Below are 19401 nucleotides of genomic sequence, written 5' to 3' on the forward strand. Positions count from 1 at the left end.
CCACAGATCAAACATACATATTACAGACAGGCAGACAGACAGGCAGACATACAGACGGCAGACAGACAGACAGACAGGCAGACGGTAGACAGACAGGCAGACGGCAGACAGACAGGCAAACAGGCAGACAGACAGGCAGACATACAGACGGCAGACAGACAGACAGACAGACATACAGACAGGCAGACAGGCAGACGGTAGACAGACAGGCAGACGGCAGACAGACAGGCAAACAGGCAGACAGACAGACAGACGGCAGACAGACAGGCAAACAGGCAGACAGACAGGCAAACAGGCAGACAGACAGACAGGCATACAGGCAGACAGACAGGCAAACAGGCAGACAGACAGGCAGACATACAGACGGCAGACAGACAGACAGACAGACATACAGACAGGCAGACAGGCAGACGGTAGACAGACAGGCAGACGGCAGACAGACAGGCAAACAGGCAGACAGACAGACAGACGGCAGACAGACAGGCAAACAGGCAGACAGACAGGCAAACAGGCAGACAGACAGACAGGCATACAGGCAGACAGACAGGCAAACAGGCAGACAGACAGGCAAACAGGCAGACAGGCAAACAGGCAGACAGACAGACAGGCAGACGGTAGACAGACAGGCAGACGGCAGACAGACAGACAGACAGACAGACAGGCAGACAGGCAGACGGTTGACAGACAGGCAGACGGCAGACAGACAGACAGACAGGCAAACAGGCAGACAGACAGACAGACATACATACAGACGGCAGACAGACAGGCAAACAGGCAGACAGACAGGCATACAGGCAGACAGACAGAAAGAATCTAGTATCTCCAATATATACATGTATACAGTGCCTTGCAAAAGTATTCATCCCCCTTGGCGTTTTTCCTATTTTGTTGCATTACAATTTAATGTAATCGACATACACAAAATAGTCCAAATTGGTGAAGTGAAATGAAAAAATTTACACGTTTAAAAAATTCTCAAAAATAAAAAAGTGAAAAGTGGTGTGTGCATATCTATTCACCCCCTTTGCTATGAAGCTCCTAAATAAGATCTGGTGCAACCAATTTCCTTCAGAAGTCACATAATTAGTTAAATAAAGTCCACCTGTGTGCAATCTAAGTGTCACATGATCTGTCACATGATCTCAGTACATATACACCTGTTCTGAAAGGCACCAGAGTCTGCAACACCGCTAAGCAAGGGGCACCACCAAGCAAGTGGCACCATGAAGATCAAGGAGCTCTCCAAACAGGTCAGGGACAAAGTTGTGGAGAAGTACAGATCAGGGTTGGGATATAAAAAAATATCAGAAACTTTGAACATCCCACAGAGCACCATTAAATCCATTATTAAAAAATTGAAAGAATATGGCACCACAACAAACCTGCCAAGAGAGGGCCGCCCACCAAAACTCACTGACCAGGCAAGGAGGGCATTAATCAGAGAGGCAACAAAGAGACCAAAGATAACCCTGAAGGAGCTGCAAAGCTCCACAGCGGAGATTGGAGTATCTGTCCATAGGACCACTTTAAGCCATACACTCCACAGAGCTGGGATTTACGGAAGAGTGGCCAGAAAAAAACCATTGCTTAACCTTTTTGGGATAGGGGGCAGCATTTTCACTTTTGGATGAATAGCGTGCCCAGACTGAACTGCCTCCTACTCTGTCCCAGATGCTAATATATGCATATTATTATTAGTATTGGATAGAAAACACTCTGAAGTTTCTAAAACTGTTTGAATGATGTCTGTGAGTAGGAAGTGAGAAATCGATTTTCAAAACAGTGCCTATTGAAATCCCAGTGATATATGAATGAGGATGCACTTCCTAGGGCTTCCACTAGATGTCACCGCCTTTAGAAACTGGTTTGAGGTTTCTACTATAAAGGAGGGGCTCATAATAGCAGAGATCCTCGGTCTCATGATGCGCGCTCCCGACAAAGTTAGCTCTCGTTCCAATGCTTTTCTTCAGACAATGAAATTCTCCGGTTGGAACCTTATTGATGATAAACGTTAAAAACATCCTAAAGATCGATTGCATACATCATTTGACTTGTTTTTATGGACTGTGATGGAACTTTTTGAGTTTTTGTCTGGAGGAATTGCCTCATGAAGATGGATTACTGGGCTGAATACGCTAACAACAAGTGGCTAAATGATGGGCTTTATGGAACAAATCAGTAATTTATTGTCGAACTTGGAATCAAAACATTACTGCACGTAACGCGCCAATGTAACCTGAGATTTTTGGATATAAATATGCACATTATCGAACAAAACATACATGTATTGTGCAACATGATGTCCTATGAGTGTCATCTGATGAAGATCATCAAAGGTTAGTGATTAATTGTATCTATATTTCTGCTTTTTGTGACTCCTATCTTTGGCTGGAAAATGTCTGTGTGATTTTGTGACTTAACTCTGACCTAACATAATCATATGTTGTGCTTTAGCCCTAAAGCATTTTTGATGTTAATGTGTGAAACGCTGCCTTTTCAGCGGAATGGTATCGCGGGGTTCCGTTAGTGGAACCCTAGAAAGGTTAAAGAAAAAAAATAAGCAAACACGTTTTGTGTCTGCCAACAAGGCATGTGGGAGACTCCCCAAACATATGGAAGAAGGTACTCTGGTCAGATGAGACAAAAATGGAGCTTTAAGGAAAACTCTATGTCTGGCGCAAACCCAACACCTTTCATCACCCCGAGATTACCATCCCCACAGTGAAGCATGGTGGTGGCAGCATCATGCTGTGGAGATGTTTTTGATTGGCAGGGACTGAGAAACTGGTCAGAATTGAAGGAATGATGGATGGCGCTAATACAGGGATATTCTTCAGGGAAACCAGTTTGAGTCTCCCAGAGATTTGAGACTGAGATGGAGGTTCACCTTCCAGCAGGACAATGACCCTAAGCATACTGCTGAAAGCAACACTTGAGTGGTTTAAGGGGAAACATTTAAATGACTTGGAATGGCCTAGTCAAAGCCCAGACCTCAATCTAATTGCTACAAAAGGTGGCTCTACAAAGTATTGACTTTGGGGGGTGAATAGTTATGCACGCTCAAGTTTTCTGTGTTTTTTTTGTGTCTTATTTCTTGTTTGTTTCACAAGAACAAATATTTTGCATCTTCAAAGTGGTAGGCATGTTGTGTAAATTAAATGATACAAACCCACCAAAAAAAAAATCTATTTTATTTCCAGGTTGTAAGGCAACAAAATAGGAAAAATACCAAGGTGGGTGAATACTTTGGCAAGACACTGTATGTGTTTACACCTTGATAAGAAACATTATCAAAGGCATGGCCACTGAGCGAGTAAACGATTTTAAAATATACAAGTAAACAGGACAATAAATAATCATACATGAATAAAGGTAATGAATGATTTGAATTTGCTAAACCGAACCTCCAATCACTGAAGCAGGTCATCAACACACCACTGTCACTGTTTTCATGTTACTATGACAACAACGTTTTCTACCCAATCAGCTTTGAGTCCTTCCTCATAACAGCTGAATTACAACTTCCCAGTTATTTCTACATGAGCATCACTGTCAACAACATCATGTCTTGTCAACTCCTGCGGTCACTGTCAAGAAAATGAACATAGAAGTTAGCACAAATATATCTGGGACGAGGCTGCACAATCACCATCATCATCATCATCATCATCATCATCATGAGCATCACAACAGTCACCTATCATCATCGTTGACATGACTGTGTTCACTGTTTCATTGTTGAGAGACTCATGACCCATGTCCTCTCTTGTTTCAGTGTTGAGAGACTCAGGACATGGGTCATATCTTGTTTCAGTGTTGAGAGACTCATGACCCATGTCCTATCTTGTTTCAGTGTTGAGAGACTCATGATCCATGTCCTCTCTTGTTTCAGTGTTAAGAGACTCATGACCCATGTCTTGTTTCAGTGTCTCCTCCTGCAGTTCTCCATAAGGTCACGACCTGGTGTGACCTTAGATGACCTTTCACCTCTCACCCTCGATCTCGGCTACAGCCGATTGGCTCCTATAGTACACACAGAATGTGTTACCTGGCAACAGCTGAGCGGAAACACTCCACACATGCACTGGTCATAAACAGGTACATTTACTGACACGCCCACGTCACCTGACCTGTAAATCCCTGACACCTGTCTTACACCTGTACACAGTCCTCCAATAGCACCGCATCCTCAACCTTCTTCTCTCAACTCCCCTTGTCTCCCCTTCCCACAGATTGAGTAAGGTACACTTATAGTATACTCTGTTGTCTCCAAGCACCCTTTAATTTACTTCAAACAGGAGGATAAGAGTTGAGTACCATGGTTCATTCTCTTTCTTCACCTGGCTGGTGGAGCCCCCTGCTGTACTGGTGGAGGTAGTGTAGCTAGATTACGTTACATTACACGGTAGTCTCATACTCCATAACCTCCTTGGGTTTGCTCAGACTGCGGTATTGGATCCTGGGCGTGACCGGGGAGGTGTTCTCCAGGACAAGGATGGTCTTCCGTAGCCGCCTGTCGATGAAGTGAGCATCCCAGGCAGGGTACCTTTTTCTGGGAAGGTCTATCCGGATCACTGGCCCCTCTGTCCTGAGGGGCCGAGGGGCCAGGGCCGGAGAGGTAGTGGTGGTGGATCTAACCTGGAACACAGCTAGATCTCCTGGTACCACCTCGCCCCGATCCGTACCTGCAGTCCTAGTTAGAGTCCTAGGGGGGCTGGTGACCACGTCTGGAGGGGGGAGGGGTGATGCCTCGGCTGGGGTCACACAGGACTCCACCATCAACCCCCCGTCCTCCACACACCCCCCCCACTGAGCCGCGGACACCGGCCCGTCAGGGTGCAGGAGACAATAATACCCCAACATGAAGAAGATCCCCAGAGCGTAGCTACAAACCACCACACACACCACGATGAGGGCGTAAAAGTCCGAGGTGTTCGGCCCGCGGTAAAGATACCACGCCGCGATGAGGGACACGTTCTCTACCAGAGTCACCGTGTGATAGAGCCACATCCTGAAGCGAGCGCGGCCCTCCTTGACGTTGAACCAGCAGAAGATGTAGACGATGCCCACTACCATGTTATAGATGATCTCCTCCCACTTGGACATGCAGAAGTCTGTCTCCCCCTGGATGATCCAGAACGTCATGAGGCACCAGTGGCTCACGACGAAGATACCGAAGTAGAGCTGCAACACAGAGACGTCAACATTTATAAAAAAGAAAAGACAACAGCTCAACGGTTGCAAAAAGTCAGGTAACTTTCAGAAAATGTCCAGGTTTTTCCCAAAATCCCACTGAGAGGGAACGAACAGGAAATCCAGACTCCTCTAAATCAGGATTTCTAAAAGAAATGGGAATTTGGGGAAAGTTACCAGAATTATGCGACTGTACCCAGCAAGAACTTGAAAATAGCCTGCAATTAATGATAACTATGTTTAAAAATTATAGAAACATACACTTTTCTCGGTGCATGTTCCGTCTTTCGGATGGGACGTTAAACGGGTGTCCTGACTCTCTGAGGTCATTAAAGATCCCATGGCACTTATCGTAAGAGTAGGGGTGTTAACCCCGGTGTCCTGGCTAAATTCCCAATTTGGCCCTCAAACCATCATGGTCACCTAATAATCCCCAGTTTACAATTGGCACATTCATCCCCCTCCTCTCCCCTGTAACTATTCCCCAGGTCATTGCTGCAAATGAGAACGTGTTCTCAGTCAACTTACCTGGTAAAATAACGGATAAATAAAAAATAAAAAAAAGTGTGGTGTGTAACCTTTTACCTGGAACACTGAGGCGAACAGGGCGAAGGCGATGGTCCTGGCCCCGATGGTGAAGAAGTGCCACAGCATCTGGACAATCACAGCCTTGTAGGACATCGGGAGCTTGTCATCTCTGGAGTCCCTCAGAGTCTTCTGGTAGGACGCTATTATCCAGGCCAGAGAGACCAAGGAGGCTGAGGCAGAGAGACCTGGAGAGAGTGGGGAAGAGATATGAGAGAGAGATTTGAGAAAGAAAGGTGTTTGAGACACCATCTGGTAGGATGCTATCATCCAGGCCAGAGAGACTAGAGAAGCGAGGCAGAGAAACCAACAGATGGGGACAGAGAGGGATGACTGGTACGGAGGATGTACATTCTTTACATGACTGGACTCTGTTCAGAGATTCCCTGTGTTTTTATATAACTGCCTGTACTACGGTTCCTCGATTCTGTCCTCAGAAACACACATTACATAACGTCATCGACGTAGACCAGACCAGCGAGCCCTCATGCTCAGCCTAAATAAAGTAGACTGACCCAGCCTAGACTAACCCAGCCTAGACTAACCCAGCCTAGACTAACCCAGCCTAGACTAACCCAGCCTAGACTACCCCAGTCTATACTAACCCAGCCTAGACTACCCCAGTCTAGACTACCCCAGTCTAGACTACCCAGTAGTAGATGTCAAACCATTCCCATGTCTATACGACCCCAGTCTAGACTACCCCAGTCTAGACTACCCCAGTCTATAGTACCCCAGTCTATACTACCCCAGTCTATACTACCCCAGTCTATACCACCCCAGTCTATACTACCCCAGTCTATACTACCCCAGTCTAGACTACCCCAGTCTATATTACCCAGTAGTAGATGTCAAACCATTCCCATGTCTATACGACCCCAGTCTATACTACCCAAGTCTATACCACCCCAGTCTATACCACCCCAGTCTATAGTACACCAGTCTATACTACCCCAGTCTATACTACACCAGTCTATAGTACAACAGTCTAGACTACCCCAGTCTAGACTACCGCAGTCTATACTACCCCAGTCTATACTACCCCAGTCTATACTACCCCAGTCTATAGTACCCCAGCCTAGACTACCCCAGTCTATACTAACCCAGCCTAGACGACCCCAGTCTAGACTACCCCAGTCTAGACTACCCCAGTCTAGACTACCCCAGTCTATAGTACCCCAGTCTATAGTACCCCAGTGTATACCACCCCAGTCTATACTACCCCAGTCTATACTACCCCAGTCTATACTACCCCAGTCTAGACTACCCCAGTCTAGACTACCCCAGTCTATAGTACCCCAGTCTATACTACCCCACTCTATAGTACCCCAGTCTATACTACCCCAGTTTATAGTACCCCAGTCTATACTACCCCAGTTTATACTACCCCAATCTATACCACCCCAGTCTATAGTAGCCCAGTCTATACCACCCCAGTCTATACTACCCCAGTCTATACCACCCCAGTTTATACCACCCCAGTCTATACTACCCCAGTCTATACCACCCCAGTCTATAGGACACCAGTCTATACTATCCCAGTCTATACTATCCCAGTCTATACCACCCCAGTCTATACCACCCCAGTCTAGACTACCCCAGTCTATAGTACACCAGTCTATACTACCCCAGTCTATACTACCCCAGTCTATGGTACACCAGTCTATACCACCCCAGTCTATACCACCCCAGTCTATACCACCCCAGTCTATACTACCCCAGTCTATACCACCCCAGTCTATACCACCCCAGTCTATACTACCCCAGTCCATAGTACCCCAGTCTATACTACTCCAGTCTAGAATACCCCAGTCTATAGTACACCAGTCTATACTACCCCAGTCTATACTACCCCAGTCTATACTACCCCAGTCTATACTACCCCAGTCTATAGTACCCCAGCCTAGACTACCCCAGTCTATACTAACCCAGCCTAGACTACCCCAGTCTATACCACCCCAGTCCATAGTACCCCAGTCTATACTACCCCAGTCTAGACTACCCCAGTCTAGACCACCCCAGTCTATACCACCCTAGTCTATACTACCCCAGTCTATACTACTCCAGTCTATACCACCCCAGTCCATAGAACCCCAGTCCATACTACCCCAGTCCATAGTATCCCAGTCTATACTACTCCAGTCTAGACTACCCCAGTCTATACTACTCCAGTCTAGACTACACCAGTCTATACTACCCCAGTCTAGACTACACCAGTCTATACTATCCCAGTCTAGACTACCCCAGTCTATACCACCCCAGTCTATACTACACCAGTCTATAGTACCCCAGTCTATACCACCCCAGTCGAGACTACCCCAGTCTAGACTACCCCAGTCTATAGTACCCCAGTCTAGACTACCCCAGTCTATACCACCCCAGTCTATAGTACCCCAGTCTATACTACCCCAGTCTATACCACCCCAGTCTAGACTACCCCAGTCTATAGTACCCCAGTCTATACCACCCCAGTCTATAGTACCCCAGTCTATACTACCCCAGTCTATAGTACCCCAGTCTATACCACCCCAGTCTATAGTACCCCAGTCTATACTACCCCAGTCTATACTACCCCAGTCTATAGTACCCCAGTCTATACTACCCCAGTCTATACTACCCCAGTCTATACCACCCAAGTCTATACCACCCCAGTCTATACCACCCCAGTCTAGATTACCCCAGTCTATACTACCCCAGTCTAGATTACCCCAGTCTATACTACCCCAGTCTATACTACCCCAGTCTATACTACCCCAGTCTATAGTACCCCAGTCTATACTACCCCAGTCTATACTACCCCAGTCTATACCACCCCAGTCTATACCACCCCAGTCTATACCACCCCAGTCTAGATTACCCCAGTCTATACTACCCCAGTCTAGATTACCCCAGTCTATACTACCCCAGTCTAGACTACCCCAGTCTATACTACCCCAGTCTAGACTACCCCAGTCTATACCACCCCAGTCTAGATTACCCCAGTCTATACCACCCCAGTCTATACCACCCCAGTCTATACCACCCCAGTCTATACCACCCCAGTCTAGATTACCCCAGTCTATACTACCCCAGTCTATACCACCCCAGTCTAGACTACCCTCTGTTTGATTAAAGCAGCATCATGATCGTTATACAGTGCATGCATACACACACTCTCTCTCTCACACACACACACACACACACACACACACACACACACACACACACACACACACACACACACACACACACACACACACACACACACACACCCACCCACACACACACTTGATCTGACAGAATCAGAAGAGTTTGCTTTGGATTTTTCTAAAAGGCCTGATGTCTGTTGTCATCATCTACTTATTAAAATTACATTAAAAGACCCCTTTTATAATTTTAGAGTTTTGCTGTTACATTTTTCATGCCTTTAGACGGGATTTATTACTAATTGGACATGAGATTAAATTATTAACATTTTGCTAAATTAATATTTAATTAAGTTAAATGAGGTCTCCCGTCTCGCTGCTTTTGACTCTCCTGCTATGGTCTAATTAACATGTCTAATATGTTAATTAATCCTGTTCTTCTCCAGAATGAATAATAGATCTCATGTTCTCAGACTCTAACAGACTCTTTAACAGAGACAGAGGCACACAAACAACTTTTAAAATTATTACATTTGTGAGAAAAGAAGAAGATAACATGGGAATCCTTTAACAGTGTGTGTGTGTGCGTGTGTGCGTGTGTGCGTGTGTGCGTGTGTGCGTGTGTGTGTGTGTGTGGCTGCGTGTGTGTGCGTGTGTGTGTGTGTGCGTGTGTGCGTGTGTGTGTGATCTTGCAGCCAGCGCTGTAATTTCTTCAGGGATCTGTTGGTCTGTTTTCGTATCTATCAGAACTCAGGATAAGATCCAAACGCAGTCAGCTAGAGTCACAGGTGTTTATTGACCCAAACAGGGGGCAGGCAAAAGACAGGTCAAAGGCAGGCAGAGGTCTGTAATCCTGGGCAGAGTCAATAAGGTACAGAACAGCAGGCAGGCTCGGGGTCAGGACAGGCAGAGGTTCGTAAACGGGTCAGAGTCAGGCAGGTACAGAACGGCAGGCAGGCTCGGGGTCAGGGCAGGCAGAGGTTCGTAAACGGGTCAGAGTCAGGCAGGTACAGAACGGCAGGCAGGCTCGGGGTCAGGGCAGGCAGGCTCGGGGTCAGGACGAGGTTCGTAACGGGTCAGAGTCAGGCAGGTACAGAACGGCAGGCAGGCTCGGGGTCAGGGCAGGCAGGCTCGGGGTCAGGACAGGCAGACGTTCGTAAACAGGTCAGAGTCAGGCAGGTACAGAATTGCAGGCAGGCTCGGGGTCAGGACAGGCAGAATGGTCAGAACTGAACTAGGAAATAGACTTGAGAAAGCAGGGAGATGGGTAAACACGCTGGTAAGACCTGACAAGAAAAACTGTCAACAGACAAACAGAGAACGCAGGTATAAATACACTGGGGATAATTATCAGGGTGTGACAATATCAGGTGAATCAACTCTGTAGCACCTTAAGATATCTGTCATTCTGTTGTCTTTGTGTGTATGTTTGTTCAGCTCCTTGTTCCAGGAGGTTTAGATTATAGAAGGATTGCTAGATTAGACATTTGTACTGTACATTTCAATGAAACATGGTGAATCTTCCCTTTCGCCTGGACTGGTGGTAATACAGCAACATTTGTCATTCAGACGTGGCACCACTGTTGTACCCACCAAGATGACTGATGGTTATGTATCAGTGCTAAAATGATAACTTACAGTGGGGCAAAAAAGGTATTTAGTCAGCCACCAATTGTGCAAGTTCTCCCACTTAAAAAGATGGGAGAGGCCTGTAATTTTCATCAGAGGTACACTTCAACTATGACAGACAAAATGAGGGAAAAATCAAATTGTAGGAATTTTAATGAATTTATTTGGAAATTATGGTGGAAAATAAGTATAATAATAAGTAAGTGGGAAAACTTGTCATAGTTGAAGTGTACCTATGATGAAAATTACAGGCCTCTTTCATCTTTTTAAGTGGGAGAACTTGCACAATTGGTGGCTGACTAAATACTTTTTTGCCCCACTGTATGTCAGGCAGCTGTGGCACCACTGTTGTACCCACCAAGATGACTGATGGTTATGTATCAGTGCTAAAATGATAACTTATATTGTAAAACCTTTTCTATTTGTAGTGGTCCATTTCCCAATGATCTCAAACCAGAACCGGGTACTTCCGCTCTCCACTGTAACGGCGTTCTTCGTTTGTCGAAAGAGAGGACCGAAATGCAGCATGGTGGTTAATCATGATCTTTAATTAAACAAATGACGGAACGATACATGAACTAACTTATAAATACAGAAAACAACAAACGGAACGTGAAACCTAATTACAGCCTATCTGGTGAAACTACACAGAGACAGGAACAATCACCCACGAAAGACAAAGCGAAACTCAGGCTACCTAAATACGGTTCCCAATCAGAGGCAACGAGAATCACCTGACTGCTGATTGAGAACCGCCTCAGGCAGCCAAGCCTATACAACACCCCTAATCAGCCGCGATCCCAAATACTACAACCCAATACGAAATACAATAACATAAACCCCTGTCACACCCTGGCCTGACCAAATATATAACGAAAACACAAAATACAATGACCAAGGCGTGACATCCACAAGAAGAGCAGTAAAACAAATGTAGGAAACTGTGTCAAATCCTCAGCACCTTATCCAAAGTTGTTGAGAGATTTTTTTTTTTTTTTATCAACTTGAGGGATACTTTCTTGAGCACAAACTTTCTTTATGTACTCCAGTCTGGCTTTAGAACAGATCTTCCCACTGATACTTGCCTTATCCACCTTTTTGACCACATTAAGCAGGAAAGTGAGAAGGGGGAACTATACAGGTATGATCATGTTAGACTTGCAGAAAGCTTTTGACACTGTGGACCAACGAAATTCTCCCGATGAAACTGAAATGCATGGGTATAAATGATGTAGCAGTGAATTGGTTTAGGTCTAATCTGACCAACAGTACACAAGTATGTAATGTTGGTGATGTTCTGTCAGAGGCCAAAGAAATATCCTGTGGAGTACCGCAGGGGATCAATTTAGGGCCTCTCTTATTTCTTATATACGTTAAGGATATGCCAGATACAGTAGTAAGTGCAAACAATTGCTTTATACTGATGACACGGCCATACTGGAATCAGGGACGGACACAGTTTACATAGAGGAGACCCTGCTTTTCGTTACAGATTGGTTGTCTGAATGGTTGTCGATTTTGTTTGGAACAAAACATAGATTGCTTAGGGCTGACGAGATAGCGGTAAACTGTGCAGCCAAGGAGATTGAATCTAAAACAAGTGATTCTAAAACAAGTGATTCTAAAACAAGTGATTCTAAAACAAGTGATTCTAAAACAAGTGATTCTAAAACAAGTGAATCGGGGGGGGGGGGGGGGGGGTTGGCAATGTCAGTCTGTCATTGTCATATTAACATCTCCATCAGTGTCATCAGTATTTTCCTTCCAAATTGTCCCTCTAATCTTCTGCCTGTGTATGCTGACAGACTTCTGGCACTATGCTCTGTGCTGCGATGTTTGATTCAATTAAGATTGGCTCTGCTCGTCGTGCTCAGTCCAAGGATGGCGTAGTCGGTGTGTGTGTGTGTGTGTGTGTGTGTGTGTGTGTGTGTGTGTGTGTGTGTGTGAAGTGCTTTCTGTCCATAGCTAATTAAGAGATCTCTGCATCTGTCTGGATCGGGTCCAAATGGCGCTGTGTGTGTGTGTGTGTGTGTGTGTGTGTGTGTGTGTGTGTGTGTGTGTGTGTGTGTGTGTGTGTGTACAGGGCATTCGGGAAGTAATTCAGACCCCTTGCCTTTTTCCACATTTTGTTACGTTACAGCCTTATTCTAAATTTATGAAATATTTTTTTCTCCTCATCAATCTACACAGAATAACCCATAATGACAAAGTGAAAAAAAGGTTTTAAAAATAAAAAACAGAAATACCTTATTTACACTAAGTATTCAGACCCTTTGCTATGAGCTCAGGTGCATCGTGTTTCCATTGATCATCCTTGAGATGTTTCTACAACTTGATTGGAGTCCATCTGCGGTAAATTCAATTGATTGGACATGATTTGGAAAATGGACACACCTGTCTATAAGGTCCCACAGTAGACAGTGCATGTCAGAGTAAAAACCAAGCCATGAGGTCAAAGGAATCAAACTCCAGGCTGTAGTGACGCCACAACACTGCAGTGCCTGAGACCGCTGCGCCACTCTGCCTCCAGCGTTCTTAAATGGAGGAAGTTTGGAACCACCAAAACTCTTCCTAGAGCTGGCCACCAAACTGAGCTCCTGGGAGCTCTACAATATATTCAACAAGACGCCTGGGAGCAGCAGAGAGAGAGAGAGAGAACCCATATTTATGCTTATTTATTTTATCTTGGGTCCTTTAACCATTTGTACATTGTCAAAACACTGTATATATATATATATATAATATGACATTTGTAATGTCTTTACTGTTTTGAAACTTCTGTATGTGTAATGTTTACTGTTAATTTTTGTTGTTTTTCACTTTATATATTCACTTTGTATGTTGTCTACCTCACTTGCTTTGGCAATGTTAACACATGTTTCCCATGCCAATAAAGCCCTTGAATTGAATTGAATTGAATTGAATTGAGAGAAATAAAAAAACATGATTTTTGCCAAAATGACCTGAATGGACTATTCCTATCAACAAGAAACTTATACCAAAACAAAATCTGCAGAAGAAACACAACCTGGAAATAACATCCAACACAAAACCCTGAGCAGTCTGAACCTACTTCTGAAGGCTAAAATTCAAAGACAGTAATCTCTAGGTGGTTTTTATTATATGAAGATGAATAAATAAGGATACTAAGCTGCCGAGCTGCTAGGACAGAACGGACCTGGCGGAAACTTCAATTAGCAGTGAGAAGTGTGAAGTGTGAAAAAACTTCAGCCTAACAATGGCAGGAGAATTTAACAGCAGACTATCCCCTGGCACAGTGCTATATTAACCAGACCATCCCCTGGCACAGTGCTATATTAACCAGACCATCCCCTGGCACAGTGCTATATTAACCAGACCATCCCCTGGCACAGTGCTATATCAACCAGACCATCCCCTGGCATGACACAATGCTATATTAACCAGACCATCCCCTGGCACAGTGCTATATTAACCAGACCATCCCCTGGCATGGCACAGTGCTATATTAACCAGACCATCCCCTGGCACAGTGCTATATTAACCAGACCATCCCCTGGCATGGCACAGTGCTATATTAACCAGACCATCCCCTGGCACAGTGCTATATTAACCAGACCATCCCCTGGCATGGCACAGTGCTATATTAACCAGACCATCCCCTGGCATGGCACAGTGCTATATTAACTAGACCATCCCCTGGCATGGCACAGTGCTATATTAACTAGACCATCCCCTGGCACAGTGCTATATTAACCAGACCATCCCCTGGCACAGTGCTATATTAACCAGACCATCCCCTGGTACAGTGCTATATTAACCAGACCATCCCCTGGCACAGTGCTATATTAACCAGACCATCCCCTGGCACAGTGTTATATTAACCAGACCATCCCCTGGTACAGTGCTATATTAACCAGACCATCCCCTGACACAGTGCTATATTAACCAGACCATCTCCTGGTACAGTGCTATATTAACCAGACCATCCCCTGACACAGTGTTATATTAACCAGACCATCCCCTGGTACAGTGCTATATTAACCAGACCATCCCCTGGCACAGTGTTATATTAACCAGACCATCCCCTGGTACAGTGCTATATTAACTAGACCATCCCCTGGCACAGTGTTATATTAACCAGACCATCCCCTGGCACAGTGCTATATTAACCAGACCATCCCCTGACACAGTGCTATATTAACTAGACCATCCCCTGGCACAGTGCTATATTAACCAGACCATCCCCTGCCACAGTGCTATATTAACCAGACCATCCCCTGGCATGGCACAGTGCTATATTAACCAGACCATCCCCTGCCACAGTGCTATATTAACCAGACCATCCCCTGGCATGACACAGTGCTATATTAACTAGACCATCCCCTGGCATGGCACAGTGCTATATTAACCAGACCATCCCCTGGCATGACACAGTGCTATATTAACCAGACCATCCCCTGGCATGGCACAGTGCTATATTAACCAGACCATCCCCTGCCACAGTGCTATATTAACCAGACCATCCCCTGGCATGACACAATGCTATATTAACCAGACCATCCCCTGCCACAGTGCTATATTAACTAGACCATCCCCTGGCACAGTGCTATATTAACCAGACCATCCCCTGCCACAGCGCTATATTAACTAGACCATCCCCTGGCATGGCACAGTGCTATATTAACCAGACCATCCCCTGGCACAGTGCTATATTAACCAGACCATCCCCTGGCATGGCACAGTGCTATATTAACCAGACCATCCCCTGGCACAGTGCTATATTAACCAGACCATCCCCTGGTACAGTGCTATATTAACCAGACCATCCCCTGGCACAGTGCTATTTTAACTAGACAATCCCCTGGCACAGTGCTATATTAACCAGACCATCCCCTGGCATGGCACAGTGCTATATTAACCAGACCATCCCCTGGCACAGTGCTATATTAACCAGACCATCCCCTGGCACAGTGCTATATTAACCAGACCTTCCCTGGCATGGCACAGTGCTATAAGAGCACACTACCCCTATGTCAAGAGAGAGGGTATTGGCCCAGGGTGGAACCTCAGAATACTAGACACTGAGGAAATGTAAACAACCTCTGTCAACGTGTACAAGTCTGGGACATTAATGGTGCAGTCTGGGACAGTAATGGTGCAGTCTGGGACAGTAATGGTGCAGTCTGGGTGCAGTCTGGGACAGTAATGGTGCAGTCTGGGACAGTAATGGTGCAGTCTGGGACAGTAATGGTGCAGTCTGGGTGCAGTAATGGAGCAGTCTGGGACAGTAATGGTGCAGTCTGGGACAGTAATGGTGCAGTCTGGGACAGTAATGGTGCAGTCTGGGACAGTAATGGAGCGGTCTGGGACAGTAATGGTGCAGTCTGGGATAGTAATGGAGCAGTCTGGGACAGTAATGGTGCAGTCTGGGACAGTAGTGGTGCAGACAGTAATGGTGCAGTCTGGGACAGTAGTGGTGCAGTCTGGGACAGTAATGGTGCAGTCTGGGACAGTAATGGAGCAGTCTGGGACAGTAATGGTGCAGTCTGGGACAGTAATGGTGCAGTCTGGGACAGTAATGGAGCAGTCTGGGACAGTAATGGAGCAGTCTGGGACAGTAATGGAGCAGTCTGGGACAGTAATGGTGCAGTCTGGGACAGTAATGGAGCAGTCTGGGACAGTAATGGGGCAGTCTGGGACAGTAATGGTGCAGTCTGGGACAATAATGGTGCAGTCAGGGACAGTAATGGTGCAGTCTGGGTGCAGTCTGGGACAGTAATGGTGCAGTCTGGGACAGTAATGGTGCAGTCTGGGACAGTAATGGTGTTGTCTGAGACAGTAATGGTGCAGTCTGGGACAATAATGGTGCAGTCAGGGACAGTAATGGTGCAGTCTGGGACAGTAATGGTGTTGTCTGAGACAGTAATGGTGCAGTCTGGGACAATAATGGTGCAGTCAGGGACAGTAATGGTGCAGTCTGGGACAGTAATGGTGTTGTCTGAGACAGTAATGGTGCAGTCTGGGACAATAATGGTGCAGTCTGGGACAGTAATGGTGCAGTCTGGGGACAGTAATGGTGCAGTCTGGGACAGTAATGGTGCAGTCTGGGACAGTAATGGAGCAGTCTGGGACAGTAATGGTGCAGTCTGGGACAGTAATGGTGCAGTCTGGGACAGTAATGGTGCAGTCTGGGACAGTAATGGAGCAGTCTGGGACAGTAATGGAGCAGTCTGGGACAGTAATGGAGCAGTCTGGGACAGTAATGGAGCAGTCTGGGACAGTAATGGAGCAGTCTGGGACAGTAATGGAGCAGTCTGGGACAGTAATGGTGCAGTCTGGGACAGTAATGGAGCAGTCTGGGACAGTAATGGAGCAGTCTGGGACAGTAAGGAGCAGTCTGGGACAGTATGGTGCAGTCTGGGACAGTAATGGAGCAGTCTGGGACGTAATGGAGCAGTCTGGGACAGTAATGGAGCAGTCTGGGACAGTAATGGTGCAGTCTGGGACAGTAATGGAGCAGTCTGGGACAGTAATGGAGCAGTCTGGGACAGTAATGGAGCAGTCTGGGACAGTAATGGAGCAGTCTGGGACAGTAATGGTGCAGTCTGGGACAGTAATGGAGCAGTCTGGGACAGTAATGGAGCAGTCTGGGACAGTAATGGAGCAGTCTGGGACAGTAATGGAGCAGTCTGGGACAGTCATGGTGCAGTCTGGGACAGTAATGGAGCAGTCTGGGACAGTAATGGAGCAGTCTGGGACAGTAATGGAGCAGTCTGGGACAGTAATGGTGCAGTCTGGGACAGTAATGGAGCAGTCAGGGTGCAGTCTGGGACAGTAATGGAGCAGTCTGGGACAGTAATGGAGCAGTCTGGGTGCAGTCTGGGACAGTAATGGAGCAGGTCATCCTCATGCAGTTCCAACAGGACTTTTACGGGATCAAAGAGAAGGAACAGCAGGAAAAGCTCTCTGTGACGACTCCCCCATCCTGAGTAAGTCACCACCCCCAGTACTGAACACACCAACAGCCCCCCCCAGTACTGAACACACCAACAGCCCCCCCCCCCTGTACTGAGCACACCAACAGCCCCCCCCAGTACTGAGCACACCAACAGCCCCCCCCCAGTACTGAGCACACCAACCAGCCCCCCCCCCAGTACTGAGCACACCAACAGCCCCCCCCCCCAGTACTGAGCACACCAACAGCCCCCCCAGTACTGAGCACACCAACAGCCCCCCCCCCAGTACTGAGCACACCAACAGCCCCCCCCCCCCCCAGTACTGAGCACACCAACAGCCCCCCCCCCAGTACTGAGCACACCAACAGCCCCCCCCCAGTACTGAACACACCAACAGCCCCCCCCCAGTACTGAACACACCAACAGCCCCCCCCCAGTACTGAACACACCAACAGCCCCCCCCCCCAGTACTGAACACACCAACAGCCCCCTCCCCCAGTACTGAGCACACCAACAGCCCCCCCCCCAGTACTGAGCACACCAACAGCCCCCCCCCCCCAGTACTGAACACACCAACAGCCCCCCCCCCCCAGTACTGAACACTCCCAGGTCCCATAACTGCACAGATCCTCCATCACGGAGAGGGATAAATTCACAGAGCTGGAGAGAGACATGGTGGAGCTCAGAGAGCTAGTCCACACAATCCAGACAGAACCAACACCCCTCCAACAAGACCCGGAGGGCAGAAGGTGTAGATGGACGGCTGTCTGAGAGAGCTGGCTGCTCTACGGACTGAGGTGAAATAACTTAACTTGTTATGGCTGCAATCCCGATATCGGGATAAGTGTCATCTACAACCGCTGAATAGCATAGCGCTACATACAATAAATATTACTATAAATATTTATATTCATGAAATCACAAGTGCAATATAGGAAAACACAGTTTAGCCTTTTGTTAATCCACCTGTCGTGTCAGATTTTGAAATGATGCTTTACAGCGAAAGCAATCCAAGCATTATTGGACTGGTGTGTGATCCTGTTCATTAACAGGAACACACACCAGTCCAATTCTGTTAACAGTATTGGACTGGTTTGGATGTCATGTTGTCACGATCGTCGTATAAATCGGACCAAGGTGCAGCGTGGTATGCGTACATTCTCTTTTAATGAATAAAACACTGAACAAAAACAACAAAATCAACGAACGAAACGTGAAGCCATACAAATAGTGCTGACAGGCAACTAAACATAGACAAGATCCCACAAACACACATGAAGAAATGGCTACCTAAATATGATCCCCAATCAGAGAGTGGTATGGGGGCTGTGCTTTGGCAAAGTGGGTGGGGTTATATCCTTCCTGTTTGGCCCTGTCCGGTGGTGTCCTCGGATGGGGCCACAGTGTCTCCTGACCCCTCCTGTCTCAGCCTCCAGTATTTATGCTGCAGTAGTTTAAGTGTCGGGGGGCTAGAGTCAGTTTGTTATATCTGGAGTACTTCTCCTGTCCTATTCGGTGTCCTGTGTGAATCTAAGTGTACGTTCTCTAATTCTCTCTTTCTCTCTTTCTTTCTCTCTCTCGGAGGACCTGAGCCCTAGGACCATGCCTCAGGACTACCTGGCATGATGACTCCTTGCTGTCCCCAGTCCACCTGGCTGTGCTGCTGCTCCAGTTTCAACTGTTCTGCCTTATTATTATTCGACCATGCTGGTCATTTATGAACATTTGAACATCTTGGCCATGTTCTGTTATAATCTCCACCCGGCACAGCCAGAAGAGGACTGGCCACCCCACATAGCCTGGTTCCTCTCTAGGTTTCTTCCTAGGTTTTGGCCTTTCTAGGGAGTTTTTCCTAGCCACCGTGCTTCTACACCTGCATTGCTTGCTGTTTGGGGTTTTAGGCTGGGTTTCTGTACAGCACTTTGAGATAT

At 46.7% G+C, this 19401-nt stretch overlaps 1 protein-coding gene across 1 annotated transcript in view; it reads right to left on the reverse strand.

Annotated features, from left to right (window-relative positions):
* Positions 1-3175: 3175 nt before the first annotated feature.
* LOC109885396 (XK-related protein 7-like) overlaps positions 3176-19401 on the reverse strand; it is a 106544-nt gene continuing 90318 nt past the window's right edge. The window contains exons 3-4 of the mRNA XM_031794840.1: positions 5779-5966; positions 3176-5184 (exon numbers count right to left, since the gene is read on the reverse strand). Coding sequence (XP_031650700.1) covers positions 4399-5184; positions 5779-5966 — 974 coding nt within the window. The 3' untranslated portion in view covers positions 3176-4398. The remainder of the gene's footprint in view (positions 5185-5778; positions 5967-19401) is intronic.

The sequence above is a fragment of the Oncorhynchus kisutch genome, linkage group LG17, assembly GCF_002021735.2.
Source record: "Oncorhynchus kisutch isolate 150728-3 linkage group LG17, Okis_V2, whole genome shotgun sequence".
In the NCBI taxonomy this organism is placed as follows: domain Eukaryota; kingdom Metazoa; phylum Chordata; class Actinopteri; order Salmoniformes; family Salmonidae; genus Oncorhynchus; species Oncorhynchus kisutch.